General features: G+C 38.3%; 2 protein-coding genes across 7 annotated transcripts; one reads left to right on the top strand and one right to left on the bottom strand.

Moving 5' to 3' along the window:
- Window positions 1-75: 75 nt before the first annotated feature.
- Window positions 76-4,307, bottom strand: hnrnpa1b (heterogeneous nuclear ribonucleoprotein A1b). 4 transcript variants are annotated; one of them, XR_010905303.1, is made up of 12 exons: window positions 4,153-4,307; window positions 3,552-3,671; window positions 3,281-3,427; window positions 2,995-3,205; window positions 2,818-2,910; window positions 2,612-2,737; window positions 2,453-2,524; window positions 1,729-1,932; window positions 1,476-1,646; window positions 1,321-1,392; window positions 227-294; window positions 76-154 (listed from the first exon to the last, which is right to left on the bottom strand). XR_010905303.1 is itself a non-coding variant. In XM_067445708.1 (11 exons), exons 1-10 carry the CDS (start codon window positions 4,162-4,164, stop codon window positions 1,331-1,333), a joined length of 1,218 nt encoding a protein of 405 aa, XP_067301809.1. In that variant the 5' UTR covers window positions 4,165-4,307; the 3' UTR covers window positions 76-294; window positions 1,321-1,330. The 4 variants fall into 4 exon arrangements, 3 of the variants coding, with proteins under 3 accessions (XP_067301809.1, XP_067301810.1, XP_067301808.1); XM_067445708.1 differs by having other exon boundaries at window positions 76-294; XM_067445709.1 differs by lacking the exons at window positions 76-154; window positions 227-294 and adding an exon at window positions 836-1,131 and having other exon boundaries at window positions 1,729-1,908.
- Window positions 4,308-4,679: 372 nt separating this feature from the next.
- cbx5 (chromobox homolog 5 (HP1 alpha homolog, Drosophila)) lies at window positions 4,680-15,761 on the top strand. Of its 3 annotated transcripts, none has more exons than XM_067445711.1 (6): window positions 4,680-4,833; window positions 5,945-6,018; window positions 6,781-6,996; window positions 8,848-9,079; window positions 9,289-9,389; window positions 14,574-15,761. In XM_067445711.1, exons 1-6 carry the CDS (start codon window positions 4,732-4,734, stop codon window positions 14,713-14,715), a joined length of 867 nt encoding a protein of 288 aa, XP_067301812.1. In that variant the 5' UTR covers window positions 4,680-4,731; the 3' UTR covers window positions 14,716-15,761. The 3 variants fall into 3 exon arrangements, with proteins under 3 accessions (XP_067301812.1, XP_067301815.1, XP_067301814.1); XM_067445714.1 differs by having other exon boundaries at window positions 4,762-4,833; window positions 5,945-6,014; XM_067445713.1 differs by lacking the exon at window positions 4,680-4,833 and adding an exon at window positions 5,184-5,323.
- Window positions 15,762-19,477: the final 3,716 nt, after the last annotated feature.

The raw sequence follows: 19,477 nt of genomic DNA on the forward strand, positions 1-19,477 counted from the left end.
AAGAATCAGTATTAAATGTCAAATACAGATATACAAGCTTTAATTAAATGGGTTTAACACAAAACAATCACACCATTTGTTGTATTAAAAGTTTATTGGTAAAAAAGTAAAAACCACAAGTTTAAAAAAATAAATCTTCAGCTGCATCTTTGTCCTAGAGAAAGAGAAAAGTTTGAGATTGAGATTGTAAAATGCATGAAAATATTGCATAAAAACCAACAACTACCTTTTATTATAGCACCAGTTTAAACAGACAAATGAGTCTTCGTTTCAAGAGGAGTCACTCATCAGATCCTGGAAAAGCAAGCATATCGTGGTCAGCAAGTTAGATACAGAACACTGGGAAAAAAAAAAAAACTGGGCATGCATTAAGTTTTATAAAATCGTCACCAAACTATGCTGACTGCAGTTACTTCCTCTGTAATACACAACACTGAATGGGAAGTTCAAATTAACTGTACAGCTTCAGCTAACAATTCTTACAGTTACCAGCGGTAGTGGAGAAGTCTGTTCTTACCTACAGGAGTTTTAAAAGCGCTGCCTGCTAGTCTTTGAGTAGCGCCCTGTACTCCCTGCTCTCTGCTTCGTCAGGGCGATGATCTTGCTACTCCCTCAGCTTGCTCCAATGGCTAGACTGATTTGCAGCCAAATGTACACTACTCTAAGCATTTGCATTAAACAGCCAATGCGTTTGTTACAATTTAACGTAAATGGACTTCCATGTTTTTAAGAGCCTGAGTCTTAACTTAACTTAATTACTACTAAAAAGGCTCATAGTAAGTTCAAGAGTACTACACTAAAACCCCCAGAAACAAAAAATGACTAATACAGCACATCTTTTAAAAAAAACAAAAATTGTTTTATTTCACCTTGATTGGTTACATAAAAATCAAAACGACTGAAAGTAATTCTACATAAAACCTCATTGGAATGCTTTTTCCTCCATAGACAATATAAAATAAGTCTGCATGATGACAAATTCATGATGTCCCACACACGATAGCACTACTGTACACTTCTTCTGGTGGCAGCTGTAAATCTGCCAAACCTGTTTGGCTGAGCAGATCTAGGGATGTAAACCTGCATCTGCCCTGTCACTTCTCTTGCTCTCCTCTCCTAAAGCACTCAGTCCTGTTGAACAATATGAACAACAATTGTTAAGCTGCACACTAACTGAGGGTTGTTTCTACACCAGATGTACAGCAAGGTTACAGTTTAATGAAGAGCATTCAGTCCAAGACTAACATATAGGCAGTGTTACCCTGTAAATAAAGTAATCTGAAACAAAGTCTATGCAAGGTAGACAGCAGATTGACAAACCTTTCTGAGCTTAAAACCGTCTACCACCAGAGCCACCACCATATCCACCACTGGATCCACCTCCATAGCCACCTAGAACACATCATGCAATTTAGGATTCAAGTTGTTTATATAAGGATATTTAAAAAACAAAAGGGACATTATGAAGGGCTCACCACCATATGGGCCACTGTTCCTTCCTCCTCCACCGCCTCCTCCTCCACTACTACCTCCAAAGCTCCCTTTCATGGGACCATAGTTGGACTGCTGATTGTTATAGCTGCCAAAGTCATTGTAGTTACCACCTCCTCCACCACCACCGCCACTGTTGCCACCTCCAAAGTTACCTATGAACATTCATGTCAAACTGTTACAATCTAAATTCAAGCACTTTCAAATAGGCTTAAATTACGATTGACATGTACTCACCACCTCCAAAATTTCCATTGCCATTGTTGTAGTTGTCATTATAGCCCCCACCACTGTTTCCTCCACCACCATAACCTCCGCCCTGGTTGCCATAGCCATGTCCTCCTCCGCCACCACCACCTCCATAGCCACGATTTCCACCATAGTTACCAGGGCCGCTGCCACCACCACCATAGCCACCTGGGGAAAGGGTCACAGGAATTTCTAATTCCATTTGGAAAGATTAAGATTAAATTCTGGATTCAGATACTTGATAGATTAAAATTGATTACGCAATTCCTTTAAGATAATGTGATTTTAAACCATCCAAAAAGCAATATTTGCAAAAGGTTTTCACATCCAAAACACATGCTTCTTAGTGTGCAACTACAAAAAGAGTTGGTCTTAAAACTGCTCATTTCATTTGCTTTGTCCAGTTATGAGCTATTGCCAAATTGTTTGTTCTTGTTTAGTGTGTTTACTTGCCTTTAATGCTTGACATTTGTTAGTCGTAAATGTGTCAGTTTTGCTGTGGTTTGTTAAAACCTTAGGCAAAAGTTCCTTGTTCTTTAGCCTATTGATTTAGTCATGTATGTAGCTGACTAAATATTATGCAAAAATACTTTGAATAAATGTGAATATCTACTTTTTAAAACATTAGATTAAAGTTAGGAATCAGAAGATTCCCAACTGAACATTTATTAAATCAATTAAATGTTCAAACTAAAAAGACACCAATGCATACCATCTCCACCAAATCCATTGTTGTAGCAGTCTCCTCCATAACCACCACCTCCACCATTACCACCTCTTCCTCCTGCAACAGAATTGTAAAAACAATGGTTACATCACTACATAACTCAAAGACATAATTCAAAACTCCATACGCCACTTTGGCATGTACCTCTTCCAAAGTATCCATCACGGTTGCCATTTCCATTGCCACCACCGCCACCAAAGTCATTGTTGTAGCCACCATTATTACCATATCTGTTGAAGTTTCCACCGCCTCCTCCACCACCACCACGACCTACAGATTTATTGAAAATTAATAATAAAGCCAAGTATATTAAATCAGAGATACATGGGGGGACTCGTTAACAAACTTACCTCTCATGTTCATGCCAGTGTTCTGCATTTCTTGTTTAGACAGAGCTTTTCGGACTTCACAGTTGTGCCCATTCACAGTGTGGTATTTTTGAACTGGGAGGGGGCATATACAATGGTTACTTTTTTAAAACAGCAATTAAGATATTAAAAGGTTGACAGCTGAATGAAGGCACTTACTGACAATACGATCAACAGAATCATGGTCGTCGAATGTAACAAAGGCAAAGCCCCTTTTGTTTCCAGTCTTATGGTCAACCATTATCTCAACGGCCTCAATCTTCCCAAACACATCAAAATAGTCACGAAGATGGTTCTCCTCTGTGTCATCCTTAATGCCACCCACAAAGATTTTCTTCACGGTTGTGTGCGCAAATGGCTTGTTGGAGTCCTGAAACAGATTTACAATTAGCCATTTGCATTCATATTATACATCTAAAAAGGGTTACATTACTAGAGTCCTCACCTCGCGAGAAACAGCTCGTTTGGGCTCCACAAGTCTACCGTCGACCTTGTGGGGGCGTGCATCCATAGCGGCATCGACTTCAGTCACACCAGAATAGGTGACAAATCCAAAGCCCCTGGAGCGTTTGGTGTTCGGGTCTTTCATCACCTAAAAGCAAAAACGGATTAAACACGGGTCGTCACTGTACCCTTAACGCCACAATACTCAGTGTGCAATTATAGAAGGTTATCCATATAGTACACATCTACTACATAGTGTGGAAGGAACTTACCACACAATCCGTTAAGGTTCCCCATTGTTCAAAATGCGCCCGCAAACTATCGTCTGTGGTTTCAAAGCTGAGCCCTCCAATGAAGAGCTTCCGCAGCTGCTCTGGCTCACGTGGTTGGCCCTGCAAACAAGCCGTAACAGCTCAGTAACACAAAATCCGTGCATCGTGTCTATTATCTGCAGCGGAAAGTAAACAATTTAAACGCGAAGCATCATGAGTCCTTGAGGTAAATGACTATTGTGAGGTGAATGAGAACCTCCGCCATGTTGGTGACGGACCATGCGGCCCATTTGTAATAGCATCTATATTCCAGCCAAACACTAGCGGTAGCAAAACGATGTAGAGCATTATAAATATGGCGATTGAGAAGTTAAAACATAATAATCTTATTCTACGTAACACGACCTTCAAGGCAAATATGCGGCCTATGCGTGCATTATACAAGAGTTAAAATGGCGGCTCGAGCACGCTAGTCGAAATTAACAAAGGGCCACGAATGAGGTCAAAGTTAAATAAGAAAAAGCCTCAGACGACCACACCGCATTGCTTACAACATGATTTTATAACTCATACGTAGCTGTAAGTATTACAATCAACCTACCTCTTTAGACATCCTACCGACTGATTCTGTTCGTGCTGCGCCACACGCCTGTCGGTGAGACACACACTGAGAAGTGGGAGAGATACCATAAATAGCTATGGTGAAACTAGGCCCCTCCTACTTCCCTCGATGATTGGTTTACTGTTCCCGCTAAAGCTTTTGTTTTGCGTTTTGGGGATGTGTGATTGGCTGAGACTCATGTCAATCGCAAGAGCGGAGGTTACTGCGAGAAAATCTTTCTTAAAAAAAACAAAAACGAAACGCTATAAAACCAGTAAGCATTTTTCATAAATAAAACGTAATTATTTAATATATGAGGGGATTAATAATTTACATGTTATAATTTCATTAATATCGCTTCTATTTCACTTTCACCCATTGTTATGTAAATATCATCGCATTTCCCCGACGTAGAAATGTTTAATTAAATATAATTTTAAAAAGATCAGGAATATTCATCCAAGCCTGTGGTTTTATTAGCCGTGTGACGCGTGCGCATCCCATTGTAGGCTGTTTTTGGCGCGAGAGCGGCCCGCTCAGGCGCATGGTGATTGGCTGGACTAGCCACTGGACGGATGCATGCGCGAGAGGCAGCAAACTCCTGTGTGCTGGGAAAAAGCCGCCGCCGCCGCCTCAGCCTCATTATCCAACACGAATAGAAAAACATCGAAAAATATCTCAGTAAGTATAAAATAATTATCAACATTTACGTCACAACACGTCATTGTAGATTCTTCTTGCGCTGGAAAAGATTTACGCCGTCATTGTTATGATTAAACATGATAAGATCAGGTGAAATCTGTTCAGCTTGGCCCGCGCTGTTGCTAAGCAAAGGCTCACCGTGTTAGCGCACACGACGATAACATTCAAATAAATGCGAAAAAGCGTGTGAATGCTTCGCTTGCAGAGGTTCGACGCCGAGAACCAAATAATTAAGTAGAGAGTGTATGCTAATTGAGCTAAATTAGCCTGCTATCATGTGCGCATGGGCAACGGTGAACCTTGTTTTTTGTTTTTGCAGGCATTGGGTCGTTGGGCTAAGTTAGCTTATAGGTCTTAGTACACAGACACAACAACAGCAAACGCTTGCAATTATTTTTCAAGCGTGTTGTTTTATACCATTGTCTTCGTTTTGGTGCTCCTGTAGAATGAGCATATAGCAAGGAAAAGAGTACGTTAGCAATCAATGGGACTCCTGTAGCCTTATGTTAGCAGTGCAGCTAGCATTGCATTTTAATCGACGTTGTTTATGTTCTGTATTTTGGAATACACACATTGGAAATTAGCATGAGACCGTGAGAGCGGTGTAAGGCTGCTCAGTGTTTCACATTGTTGTTTGGCCTTGCTCGCTAAGATCCTTCATGGCATGAAGATAAGAACACATGTTTGGTTTATCGCAAGTTTGGTTAAATGTGTCTTTGTAAATGATTATAGGAACCGCATCCCAATTCACCAATATAATTGCTCAGTGTAATATGAAGTGTTCAGACAGCATGCACCGTTTCTTTAGCTTTGACAACAGTGTGCAACAATATTTTTGTGTAACTTTTATTGACTAATTGTTTGCTAAACATCTTTTGCAGTTAATTGTTTCCCGCTATTATTATATTTATGCATTTAAGCCTTAAATTCTTTTGGTAGCTCATCAAATCAAAAGCATTTGTGTGTGTATTTCTAAAGAGGCTTGGGGGCGTGTTTCACTTTATGATTAAAGTTTATACATGTGTTTTTTTCATATACATATTGGTTATATTTAAATGAAAATATGTTTCACTGAACTTTATTTGCTTAGGGGATCACTGAATGCTGTGATCAAGAATCCTCTCTGCATTTGAAGAGGTCACACCCTACAATAGAGGACTGTAGGTGAGTTTTTTTTTTGACTTGTCATTGCAGTTAGGGTAACACATGTTTAATACTTTGTTATTGTCATGTTATGAGTAGTTTTAGTTCATAATATAGTTTTTTTATGGAGAAAATAATTCACTATATAGAAAACATATAATATAGTCAATAATTGAGAGATTCTCAATACCACAGCAGAAACTATTGCTAACTGATTTCTTAAGTAAACATTGTTCTTGTTCTTCAGCAATTATTAAAATAACCAGTCTATAATAGGGGGGCGGCAGTGGCTCAGTGGTTCATGTAGGTTGTCTACAAACCGAAAGGTTGGTGGTTCAATCCTCGGTTACACCTGACCAAGTGTCGAAGTGTCCATGAGCAAGACACCTAACCCCAGCTGCTCCCGACGAGCTGGATGGCGCCTTACATGGCTGACATCGCCGTCGGTGTATGAATGGGTGAATGTGAGGCAAAAATGTAAAGCGCTTTGGATAAAAGCGTTATATAAATGCAGTCCATTTACCATAATAATATATACATCACAAATTACATGCAATAGTACAGTTAAAAATAAAGAACAAAGCAAGATCAATCATGTAATTAACATTCACTTTTTCTCAAGTCCTAACAAGCACTGTCAAGTAGAGGATTGTTTTGATCAAAATTTGCAGTGGAAATGCACCTGGACAGCTTAATATGAGCACAAGAACTCATAGCTCTTGTGAAGAGCATCTACTCATAATCTTACTAATTTATTTTTTCTGTTTTTTTTCTTTTTCTTAGTTGCCCACTTTCCTCCCCAGACCAGGGAGCCACACAGGTCACATTAGCTCATAGGGGAAGACATTTAAAATTAGCCATGGGAAAGAAGAACCAGAACCGTGAAGATGATGATGGTGCTTCCTCAGATGAGGAAGAGTACGTAGTGGAGAAGGTCTTGGACAGGAGAGTTGTGAAGGGCCGTGTGGAATATTTCCTCAAATGGAAAGGCTTTACAGAGTAAGTCTTCGTTACCCTTTACAATAATCTAAAGGCCAAAGTTCTTTTTCTTTCTTCACCTAGGGGTTCGAAATGCCTGGCCAGTCATACCCTGACACCGCCCACGCTGCTGAAAGCAATAACAAAATTAACACAAGTGACCGTGCTGAGAAATGGCAGTTAAAGGGATAGTTCCAACTCCCAAAAGAGAAAATTCTGTAATTTACTCACACTTATGTTATGTTGATTTTCCCATTCCATGGAAGTCAGAGGGGTCCATCAACTGTTTGGTTAGCATTCTTCAAAATATATTTTTTGTTTAGTACAGGAAAGAAACTCTTACAGGTTTAGAACAACTTAAAGGGTTAGTTCACCCAAAAATGAAATTTGTCATTAATGACTCACCCTAATGTTGTTACACACCCGGAAGACCTCCGTTCGTCTTCGGAACACAGTTTAAGATATTTTATATTTAGCCTGAGAGCGGTCATGAATCGCGTGATGTTGGCGATCCGAATCAATGCTGAATAAAGTCGTAGTTTTTTATATTTTTGGACCAAAATGTATTTTCGATGCTTCGAGATTCTAACTAACTAACTGATGTCACACATGGACTACTTTGATGTTTTTACGCTCTTTCTGGACATGGACAGTATAGTGTGCATACACTTGGATACGCTCTTGGACTAAATATAAAATATTTTTTGATATTTTTGGGTGAACTATCCCTTTAAATTCTCTTATTCAAAACAAAGGCGTAACTTCATGTTGCCTAGATTTTGCGGAGCTTTTTTTATCCCATAGAAGAGCTATCCCCACTTCTCCCACTCAAGCGTATGTGGGGTAATACAGTGCTGTTTAATATATTAGAAACATTTGTGTGTGTGGAAAGTTATGTTATGATGCTACTCTGTGCATTCGCTCGGCGGCTACAATAAGACACTTGTTGCAGTAAGCTATATCGATATTAGGCATGGTAAAACATGCTACTCACTGTAAATCATGAAAACCAGATTTAAACAATAAGACTAATTGTGTTGAGCTGCAAAACAATGATTCGTTTTCTGTCGATGAATGTATCCAAACAGTTGCTCGCCTGTCTAATAAAACATATGTTAAAGCGTCTTTGGTGTTTCTTTTGGTTCTACCAAATGAAATGGAAATCAAGGGTAACGCATTGATAGGCGATGCATGGACACAATCTGTATCCTGGTTAAAATTGTTTATTTCTCTGGATCTAAACATTCTTGGAACATTTTGGCATAATATAAATACTCAAGCCAACAAAATATATAACATTGTTCTAGTAGTTTTGGGATGTTTTAATCCAAAGTCTTATATATTGTGCCTGACTAAATTATGACAAGATTTACATTTTTGTGAAGTATCCAGAAAGAATCTGATTATAGTGATTTGCACCAGCTCTCCAATTCAGTGCTCCAGTTATGTCATGTTTATTTATACAGCTCTTTATACAATGGATTGCTTAAGCAAGCAGCTCTACAGTATCAAGCATGAAACATGCCTGATTTTGTTTTAAATGATGTCACACCAATTGGTTCTTTAATTTAGCTTGAAGTATCACTGGGCTTTAGGGGTGTCTACGCAATAGTATAGACTATTTTCACATCTCCGATGCGGGATGTTACTGCATGTAAAAGTCTTAAAACGCATTAAATGATAATGAAACGCATCAGCAATTTTTACACTGACCCTGTCTACGTGCTATAACAAACCATTTAAGAAATTAGTTTGAAGAACACTCGATTCTTGTAATAGTGTGTGAACTTTCTATTAGCAAATCTCATGCACACATGATATGAGGAAATACAAATGTTCTTAATTCATCATTAAGCATGCATTGTCTTGCAGCAAACACAACACATGGGAACCGGAGAAGAACCTGGACTGTCCAGAACTTATCTCAGAGTTCATGAAAACCTATAAAAAGGGAAGCAGTGGTAGCACACCCAGCAGCAAGCCCACCAGCACAGGCTCTTCTTCGGCCCGTCCCAAAGACAGTAGCGGCAGCGGCAGCACAAGCAAGAGGAAAAACTCAGAGGAAGAGAACGGGAGTGGAAGCAAACCCAAAAAGAAAAAGGAGGTACAGGCTTAACAAAAGTTTAAGAGCCCATACCCAAGCTTCATTGGCATGTAATTACCATGAAATATCCATCTTGTATTTGCAAATATGTTCAATTGTAAAATGTTTCTTAAATAATTACTGGCTTAAGTTGATGTGGTGGTGTAAAAATAAGATCTCTAGTTTGAGTAATTTTAGGGTTTTTGATTGTAGTATTTTGTTCTTCCTAGGATGAGATTCTTGTAGCAAGAGGGTTTGAGCGAGGCCTGGAGCCCGAGAAGATTATTGGAGCAACAGACTCTTGTGGAGACCTTATGTTCCTTATGAAGTGGTGAGAAATCTATTTCAATGAAACTATCATTAGGGTTGGGCATCGTTTTGATTTGAACGATTTGGATTCCAATTCCGATTCTTGCTTTTGATTCCGGTTCTTTTCGATTCTCGATTCTGATTCTTTGAGGGGTGGAGTCAAAACACATTGATATTCAATGCTATTTTCAATACGGGGGGGTATTTTGTTTCTGACCATGTTCATCCCTTTATGACCACCATGTACCCATCCTCTGATGTCTACTTCCAGCAGGATAATGCACCATGTCACAAAGCTCATATCATTTCAAATTGGTTTCTTGAACATGACAATGTACTAAAATCACAGTCACCAGATCTCAACCCAATAGAGCATCTTTGGGATGTAATGAAACAGGAGCTTTGTGCCCTGGATGTGCATCCCACAAATCTCCATCAACTGCAAGATGCTATCCTATCAATATGGGCCAACATTTCTAAAGAATGCTTTCAGCACCTTGTTGTATCAATGTGACGTTGAATTAAGGCAGTTCTTAAGGCGAAAGGGGGTCAAACACAGCATTAGTATGGTGTTCCTAATAATCCTTTAGGTGACTTTATACTTTCTATAATTTCAAGCTAATCATTGCACACTGAGATATGGGTATTCATGTGTTCACACTGTCTGGTGGCCTTTTTGAAAGCTATCTAAAAACTTACCAGAAGAGTAGCCCCTTAAATGTGCATTTTATTTAGATTTTAAAGCCTTTATTTTTGATAAATATAACTTCTTACTATAAAATTAAGATTATTAGAGTTTTCCATATTATAACCTGGATGTAGGAAATAATTATAGTAAGATCCAAAAGATAGTTTTAGCAACATAACACAGGTGCGACAACATTATTGGCTTATTAACTGTATAAGATTGTGTGCTACACTATTATTTTACTTCACAGGCATCACTGGCTTGTACTTTTAAGTCCATTATATCATACATTTACAGTTTATTGATTTTCTGTGGTTTAACACTTCTATAATTTTTTTAAAGATTTCATATGATTGTAGTGTGATCTTAAAGGGTGCACTATTATGAAAAAAGTGACATCAGTGTCATCAACAAGAAAAAGTTTAATTTCATAGATATTTTTTATAATAGCTGTTCATATTAAAATGTCTGAATTAATACATGACAAAGTTTATTATATAGCAAAAATGTACTTTTAAATGTATAAATGTAATATTTATTAATTGAAAAATAGTTACGTTTTTTTAAGCTCATCCACATTGAATGCCAATGTAAATACTTTATAAACAGACTTTAACTGTTAATTGTCACTTCAAGTTAATCTTTATAAAAGTTATTCTTTAAAAACATTATTTAAAATAAACTAGAATTTTCCCAAAAAACAGGGAAGCAGTGGTGTGCTTAAAGGTTACAAACATGTACCCATTAAGCACAGCCAGACTTTTTGCATTTAATTAGGTATATCTTAATTTAAATGCTTTGTCATTTTCATTGTCAAATATTATTGTGTAAGAGATTTTTTTTATTTACCCTGTGCACTAAAACGTCTCAATGTAGATTTTGGTGAGCTTAATATGTACATTTACCCTATATTAAATACAGAAAGCAAGCAAAGATCGCTACCATTTTAATCACTGAAGCTGTCGATTACTTTAATTGAACGTGAGGTACACAGTTGCACTCAAACTTCTCGTATAATCAATGAAGATTTTTACATTGTGCAATAAATCTCTCACATTATTTATACTTTGTTGGTTACAATGAAAGAAATTGCGAGCATGCAGAATGCGTGCTTGAGTGGAAACTGTCATTTGGAGTGGTAATGAACAGATTCTGACTAATCTGATTGGCCATTGCTTTCACATAGATATGTCTGTGATTGGTTACATCTCAACGCTGCAAAAACACATTTTAAAACAACCGGCTATCAGTGGGTACCGGTACTGCCGAGTGGAAGGTATCCTCACATTAAATGAACAAATTAGTCTTTGGCAGAACATTTGGCTTAATATTTTCAATTCAGGTGAAAACCCTGTTTAAAAACTTAATTCAGAATCGCTAAGTATTTACCATTTAAATGTGATTTTTTTCTAAAAATTATAATCATAAGTGGTCTCAATATGCATGTTAATGACAAGGATGTCTCTTGACTAACCAGTTGTGATTATCTACACCTGAGTAATCACCTGAGATAGATGTCAGGACAATAGTGTCAATGGCCACATTTACACCTGTGGTATTAGGTCAGATTTCATGCAAACTGCCCGTTACTTTTTCTTTGTCTGAACTTTGCTCACAATTACACTCCTGTCTGGTGTGAGACTGAATAATCATTATTCTTTTGTCTCAATTATTGACCTATTTACACCTGTAAATTTGAAACCCATCACTCCACTCAGCATCTATTTATATATTTGACTTGGTTTGAATTTCTGTTTTTTATTCTTTTTAACTATAATTAGAGTTCCTGACTGGTACACTAACTGTAAAGGCTATATTTAACTTGGCATACATGACAAATGATCATACTACAGAGGTTACTTAAACTGTGCTGAACCAAGCTCAAGTGGAAATATAACAGGAACTGTTCCTTCGAACCTTTAGACCATGATGGTGGAAAAGTGGCCACTGAGTCCAAAAACGTATTAGTTTTATGATCTTGTTTGGTTTTCTTCGTAGATTGAGGCTGAAAATACAGTGTTTATTACAGTCTTTTGCATTGTATAGAATGCATTATAAACCATATGGAGTGGTGATAAACCGATTCTGACTACTTGACTATTGCCTAAATGTTCCGTTGGTCAAATGTTACTAGCTTTACAACTGGCATAATACAATATAAAAAAATTGCACTAAATAGTTGCATAATAAATTATAAAAACAAACACAAATTTATAATATAAATCTGTGGTCAAATGTGATGCATAACTATATATAACCCTGAATATATATTTCAGGGTTTCTGTGCGTCCTTTAAAGTCTTAATTCAGTTTGATTGAATGTAAGGCCATAAACATATTACAGGGTATATCAAGTCTTAAATTTAGGGACAGAGAAACTGGAATCGCAATATAGCCTAATGTGATTATTTTTTATTATTTTATTTTTTAATTTAAAAGGGCTATGATTTAAATAAGTATGAGCACATTACATTCAAAGGAAGAATGTTTTACAGGGTCAGTTTCAGAGGACTTCACAATCAAGGAATACCACACATTTATGCCAATTGAATGCATATAATATTATTTTTACTTTAGGGTGTTTATTGTAGTGAAGTTGGTTTTTATCTCCCATTATTTTGAATAAGCAACTGGGAGTAATAAAGCATATGCATTTCAAATTAAGAGTCCCAGTGTAAAGGCATTATGCATAAAATCTGGTATTCGTATTTTGGTTGCACAATAAACTAAAGCTGGCTTTTAATTTAATCTAAACTTCTGCAGCTTTTCTCTGGCCTGCCCAAGCCTGCAGTCTCCCTCTCATTTACTGAAGCTTTCGTGCCTAGATCGCCCCCCGGTGACCGTTCCCAGTATAGCCGCCCCTCTGTGTTTCCTAGTGGACGAGAGGCAAACTAAATAATAAAATTACACTTCAAAAATGTTTCCCCAAAGTTAGTTTATGTCACTGAAGGCAGTTATCATCACAATGATTTCATTTCAGGTGTTCGTTTTAAAAATAAGTTTACTTTGAGTTAGTTATTTGATGCTATAAAAACGGGGGGTGTGACGTCATGATTGACAGCTGAGACTGACGGCTTCTCTGAGTGAAGTTGTCACTGAGGCACTAACGGACTTTTTTCAAAATTTTTGGGTGCAGATTAGAGCTTTAGCTTTAATTTCTACATTTCCATAACTGTTTATTTCACACCAACATTATTAATTGTTCTGCATATGCAAGAGTGTGGGCGGGCTTTTGATATCGCGGCTGTACTTCCTGCTCTACTTCCTGCGCTCTACTGCGCAACTCCGGTCCCGAAATCGCTACTGCGCAGACTCAGTCCCAAGATGTCCGCGCCGTGCAAGGGCGCCTGAAAGCTTCAAATCTGCCAAGCGGAAACGGATGATGTCGAGTCGTCCATATTTTTTTACGGTCTATGGGCCTGCCCTGTCACAAGCGTAAATCACTGAATAAAACGCCTTGTGTATTTTAAACTTTAGTTGAATGAGCCCCACCCTGTTTAAATAAAAGAACTTCATTGAGGTGATTTGATCTTAATCAACTGAATTTTACTTGCACAGGTCTTAAAAAAGGTCTTAACGTCATGATTTTTTTATGCTGCAGAAACCCTGATTTTTAAAACGGTACAATATGCAGTGAATGTAAACAAAATCATTGCTCTAGTCATCATTAAAATATCTTTATTCAAACACGTGATCTAATTCCTAAATGACAGCGATTCCGTTTCACATCGCAAGCATCAGTGGAGTCAATTCATTTTAAAGATTTATTTACAATTCATCCAATAAAGAAACAAGTCAATGAGACATTGGGTCTCATTCACTAATAATGGCGTGGATTAATTCGTATTTCTATGCACAGGAGAACTTCTCAAGAAAAATCTCTGCCTGATTCGCAAAACATTCAACCCACACATCTCCATATAAGGGCTTTCCGCACATGCTTTCCTTCTTCAAATTTGCCACGGTTCACAGATGGGCTCTCGCCCTGATCCTTGAGCAGTGCCAAGTGTGCCATTCTCACCAGTTATTACAATACACAGCTTTTATACAGACCCAGATTACAGAGCTCTCATTAGCAGCCAGCTGTACATATGCATACATCTGCGATTATTCAGAGAAACCTCACAGCTGAAGCTATAATGCAGCTTTTCTTAATCTTTAACTGTATACGATTTAATGCATTTAAGAGGAAATTAAGTTGTATTGTTTAATTATTCATTATATAATTTCATATATGGATTATATAATACAATTAATGCAATATACTTTATTGTAATTAAAGTCTTGTTAGTCTTTTCAGAACCTTTAGGTTGCGTGTTATTTTGTTTTGTTTCCTCTTAAGACTCGTGGGAGAATCGCAATCTCCATTTTACACAAAAAAATGCAATTCTCAATTTATCCAATCATGAAGTCTTTACTTCTAGATGTCTTTATAATTAGAACTGGAGCTAATTCAGTGCAGGGTGATCTATAACTTTGTGCAATTGTCCACTTAAATTTCACTGATGTCCCACCACAGGAAGGACTCTGATGAGGCAGACCTTGTGCTTGCAAAGGAAGCCAATCACAAGTGCCCACAGATCGTCATTGCCTTCTACGAGGAGCGTCTGACCTGGCACGAAGACGGCGACAAGAAGGAAAAGAGTGCCACGGCTGTTTAAATGGCATAAGGGGGAGGAAAGACAGAGTCCTCCAAACCTTGTGCCCGTTGTCGCACCGGTGACACTCTCATAGCCAACTTTTAACGGACCATTTAGAAAAGAAACAGCCAGCGAGTAATGGAGGTTACTGCCCAACATGACAACCTCTGTGTACCCTTCATGAAACAGCATCACTCACCAGACAAACCGAAAGGCCATGGCGAACTGTGGCAGCAGCAGAGAGCGGTGGAATGTGATCTTTTTTCTCTTACTCTCTCTGATCTTCCTTCCTTTTTGTCATTATTTGTGTATTTGTGCCCCTACAACTATGTTCTTATGATGTGTTGTGTGCTAGTGTAGATGTAAAACGATGAAATCCCGTACATGCCAACCTTTTAAATTTATTCTCAGTTGATTTCGTAGTATTGCTGACATGACTGAAAAAAATCAGTTGAGGTTCAGCGTTCATCTATAACGCTGGATAGAGGGTTTTTCCAATCAGGTAGAATTAAATTTGCTGTATCAATTTTTAACTATAATAATGACCCATGTGGACTAAAATCCTGTGATTTAATCAATTTTTTATTTTATTTTGTCTTCTAATTGTGAGTAAAACCACATAACAGAACTTTACTTCATGATTACTTGCCCAGATTAAAATTAGGACAATTAGTTATTGGCATCCTTTTTTTTTTACTTGCTCCCTCTAACATCTTTGTAAAAATTATACAACTCTTCTAGTGTCAAAATTGGCTCTTTTTAACCATCCTTAATCTTTAAACTTGTCACTCTTGCTTGTAGGAGGGCAGACAATCATCATCATGTGAGTGTGAAATGGGACATTTTTATCTGTTTCCACACTTTTTCCTTGATTATTAATTTCTCTCTGCAAGTCTAACCGATATACTCCCTCTTGTGGCTGATTTTGGTGAACACATTCCCCGTTTGACCTCATGAACTGTCCTCTTTCACGTGGTAGTTTAAGCATATCTCGGTTCTTATTAAATTTTTTTAACCTAGAGTTGACTCAATAAAATGGTGTTCATCAAGGTCACGTGACTACACTGGACTTTGTGCTCTGTAGTGCTTTTTTGTGTTCTTTTAAAGAGCCATTGAACAAAGCTACTTACATTGACAGATCATTTACAACAGGAAAAGTATTTTATTTTACATGTACTGACACAGTCCACTGACATTAGAATGGTGGAAAAGGTTTAGTTTGAGATGGAACTGTTTGTAATGGGGTGAAAAGGCTCTAAAATTTAAACAGTTGAACGTGTAATTACTTTTTTTTGGGTATGGTTTTTGTTGTATTGCAAAATAACCATCCTTGCCATGATCATTTCCACAGGTGATTCAGTTCTAGCAGTTGTTTTTAAAATGTGCAACAATAATGTTTTTTGCTATGTTATGTGCACAGCCTTTTTTTTTTTTTTTTTTTGAATGTCCTGTATCAAATTGTAGTAAATCTAGTTTTCAACACTAACAGTTGAACGTTTTTGGAAACCCTAAGCCCTGGCTTTTTGACTCAAGTCATACTAAATAAATTTCATTGTAGTGCTGAGATTATTCAAGTTTTACTACATGCTATATTTGTGGGAAAACCCAATTTGAAACCAATGAGATGTGCAAAATCTCATTCAGTCATTGCAGTGTAGTAATGCGTTTGACCTGAAAAGCAGTGTTGATGTACACCAGCAGATGTCATAATGGAGCAACTCATGCTGTTGTTTCTTGTACAATAAGAGTTGCACAGGAATTCTAGTAATAAAATCACTGAAAAAGTAATAATAGCACGTTAAAATCTAGAAGAGTAAGGATTCTCTAATCAAATATTTCGCAATCTGAAATATTTAGCTTATAAATTCATTCTAATTGTATATCATTCATACAGAAAAAAACTAACCTTTTTACCTTTAGGAGTACACCAGCTTGTCGCTGGGGGAAGTACTCTTAAAAGGACATTTTTGTACCTATTTTACTCCTAAAGGTGCATAATAATACCTTAAGGTAAATTTTGTACCCTCAGGTACTAATATGCACCTTTTAGTAGTAAAAAAGGTACACATGTTGTCTGTGTTCATATTACATTGTGTTAATTGATATTTGAGAGCTCATGTGTCTGCTTTTATCTATTTTGACCTAGTTTAATGCCAATTCCCCGTGCAGAACATTTACATGAATGTCTTGAACAAAAAATGTCCCCCCATAACTCAATTTCACAGATATTCAATCTCACAGGCATATCTTTGAGATGACAGTATGGTGTTGCACAGGCAGCCCTGCAGATCCCTCTCTCCCTCTCTCTCTCACTCACTCTCTCGGAATCTTCCTTTTGTATCCCGTCTGAGGCATTTGGACCATTGTGAATGTGACTTGTAGCTCCTTCATGGCCTCAGCTCCACATAGTCCAGGGTTGAGGAGAGGTGGCGTCTAAGCCGGAACTCCTCCCTTTAATACCGCTTTCTCGACTACCTCAGTGGCAGTGGAATTTTCCAAAGGGGAAAAGGGGGAAGCGGTTCGACTCTGAAATGGAATGCAGAGGTCACTAGTAAATTTTCAGCCCCGGGGAGCAGAAGTCTCAGCAGATAGCTGAGAGGCTGCATTTATGCTTTATGGAACGCTGGAGAGCTGTCACACTCGCTCTGCTCCACCAGGACTCAAGGAAAATATGTGAAGCCACATTTGAAATCAGACAAAAACACACCTAAGCCCATTTGCACCAAGGACGATACCTATAACGATAACCACACCAACGCACAACAAAATTATGTTATTTCCAAGCGCGCGCTGCAGTTCTGTCACCCGCTGCTTTAAATGCTCGAGCTCTTCAGCGTTCATCGGTGTCGTTATCATTATACTTGGGATGTGGACTCACTCTGATATTCTTAATTCTAGAATAAAATACTGTTAAAATAATTTAGAACATTTTGTGAGTGAGATTAAATGGAAAGTTCACCAGGAACATTCTATACCCTCGTTAAAATAAAGGTTCCTATGACAAATATATTTTGGAAGGAAGAAAGTCAGTCAGTCATACAGGACCTTGCAACAAAATATATATTTTTTGAACTATGCCATTAAAATCATAATCCCTATGGTAAAACCCACAATGTTGAACTACGTGCAAGACGTTGGGGTTTGCCTTTCCTCCAATAAGCAGAGGGCACGCTTTGAATTTGTTTGCTGAAGCAAAAAAGTCTGCAAGCAGCTAATAGAGTCTGTGTGCAAGATTTCTGGGATGCATGTGGTCCGATGGGTTTTTGCTGCACATAAGCTCAAATAGATGGCTGTCAAGGGGACCACTGAACAGCTGTGGGCGAGGGCAGGAGTTTGGGAGGGGAAGACTGCAGCAGTGTGTTCGATCCACACTGCACCACCATCCAAACCGCCTAAACGCACACACAAAGTGCACTCGAGCGCTAGGCTACTGCTTTCGCTTGGATCGGCGAGCAGAGTCCTGTATAGGCCTCAGAAGTACGATATGAGGCGTTTTTCGAATCCCTAAAAAACCTAAACGCACACAAAAGCGCCATTCCGCCATGATTCTTCTAAATTGTAGTGCAGTTTTACGTGCGGCGTCGTTAAGAACGCAAGGTCACGCCATTAGCCGTGACCTTTGGAGACACTCATCGTCCCTCTATTGGGTTGTTGTTCGAGCCGTGCATCGGGATGGCGGCGCAGCAACGCTCTTTGGGCCTCGAGAGCTGCGCTTCAAGCGCAGCAAAGCTTCGAGAAACAAAGCCCAAGCTCTCCCCAGCAGCCCCCACCGTGGAGCGAGCAGTCTGCTGTTACGTCCAGTCCTCCTCCACCCCCATCTCTTCCCCTAGCAGGGGGAGTGAGAGAATTATGGCCGCCATAAAAGGCAGATAATGCATTGTTAACTAATTCTGTCTGCTCAGAGCTGATGTATCCACTGCTCTAAATCTCCATGCCTCCAATAAAATGCAAATGCTAATGCTCGCCCTCCACGAGCTGATATCATTTTTAACAGGCCGGAGGTAAAAGCTGAGATAGGGTGGGGCAGGGGACGACATAGACAGCGTGAGGTTTGCTATCTGGCAGGAGGAAGAAGATACAGCGTGGCGAGAAAGCCTATTAGAGCTGCATTTAATAGCAAAGCTCTCAATGAACGGCCGATTCTGGTGCTGCTGTAGCTTTTGGAGGCAGGGAGCTGAATGAGCACAGAGTAAATGTCAGTGTGTATTGCTCTGTCAACTGATTCATGGGCTTTTTTAAATTAGCTTTGAGCAAATCATTACATTACTTTGTATGTATTATTTACAGCGCACTGCACGACGAGTTTCGGTATTGAAATATTACATCCCTTAAGGACATTCTAATTATAAAAATCTGGGCATCTAAATCATAAATATTCATTTTAATACTTTCATTAAGATTTTTTGGCTGTGATCTGGTTGCGACCAATATTTGATGTTATAAATGGCATTATATTAACTAATATATATATATATATAAATATAAAGTAAATCATGTTTACAGTCTTGCAGTTCGATTTCTTTGCGATTTTGTTCTGTAATTAACAAAGAAGATCCCTGTACTTGTTTCTGTGTTGCTCTGTAACCTACTGGGACTTCTAAATATTGATTCAGTTCTATAGGCCTACTTCAATTACAAAATGGCAGTTTTCTGTCATTTGTTAATGACGGCTGATTTGTGTCCATTCTACGCTTGCCGTGTTCTGTAATTACACTGTAAATTTATTTTCACTGGGGACATTCAAGATGAGAGAGAAAGAATAAAAGAGATAATGTCGAGCCAT

The sequence above is a fragment of the Pseudorasbora parva genome, chromosome 6, assembly GCF_024679245.1.
Source record: "Pseudorasbora parva isolate DD20220531a chromosome 6, ASM2467924v1, whole genome shotgun sequence".
Taxonomy (NCBI): Eukaryota; Metazoa; Chordata; class Actinopteri; order Cypriniformes; family Gobionidae; genus Pseudorasbora; species Pseudorasbora parva.

What these genes read in the sequence shown, in the direction of transcription:
- hnrnpa1b (XM_067445708.1), bottom strand. An exon ending in TGATGGATACTTTGGAAGAG is followed by an intron (nt 2,525 to 2,611) that starts GTACATGCCAAA and finishes ATTCTGTTGCAG; the next exon opens with GAGGAAGAGGTGGTAATGGT. An exon ending in CAATGGAAATTTTGGAGGTG is followed by an intron (nt 1,647 to 1,728) that starts GTGAGTACATGT and finishes GAATGTTCATAG; the next exon opens with GTAACTTTGGAGGTGGCAAC.
- cbx5 (XM_067445711.1), top strand. Translation starts at nt 4,732, where the DNA reads ATGCGCGAGAGGCAGCAAACTCCTGTGTGCTGGGAAAAAGCCGCCGCC. An exon ending in CCTACAATAGAGGACTGTAG is followed by an intron (nt 6,019 to 6,780) that starts GTGAGTTTTTTT and finishes TCTTTTTCTTAG; the next exon opens with TTGCCCACTTTCCTCCCCAG. An exon ending in AAATGGAAAGGCTTTACAGA is followed by an intron (nt 6,997 to 8,847) that starts GTAAGTCTTCGT and finishes ATTGTCTTGCAG; the next exon opens with CAAACACAACACATGGGAAC.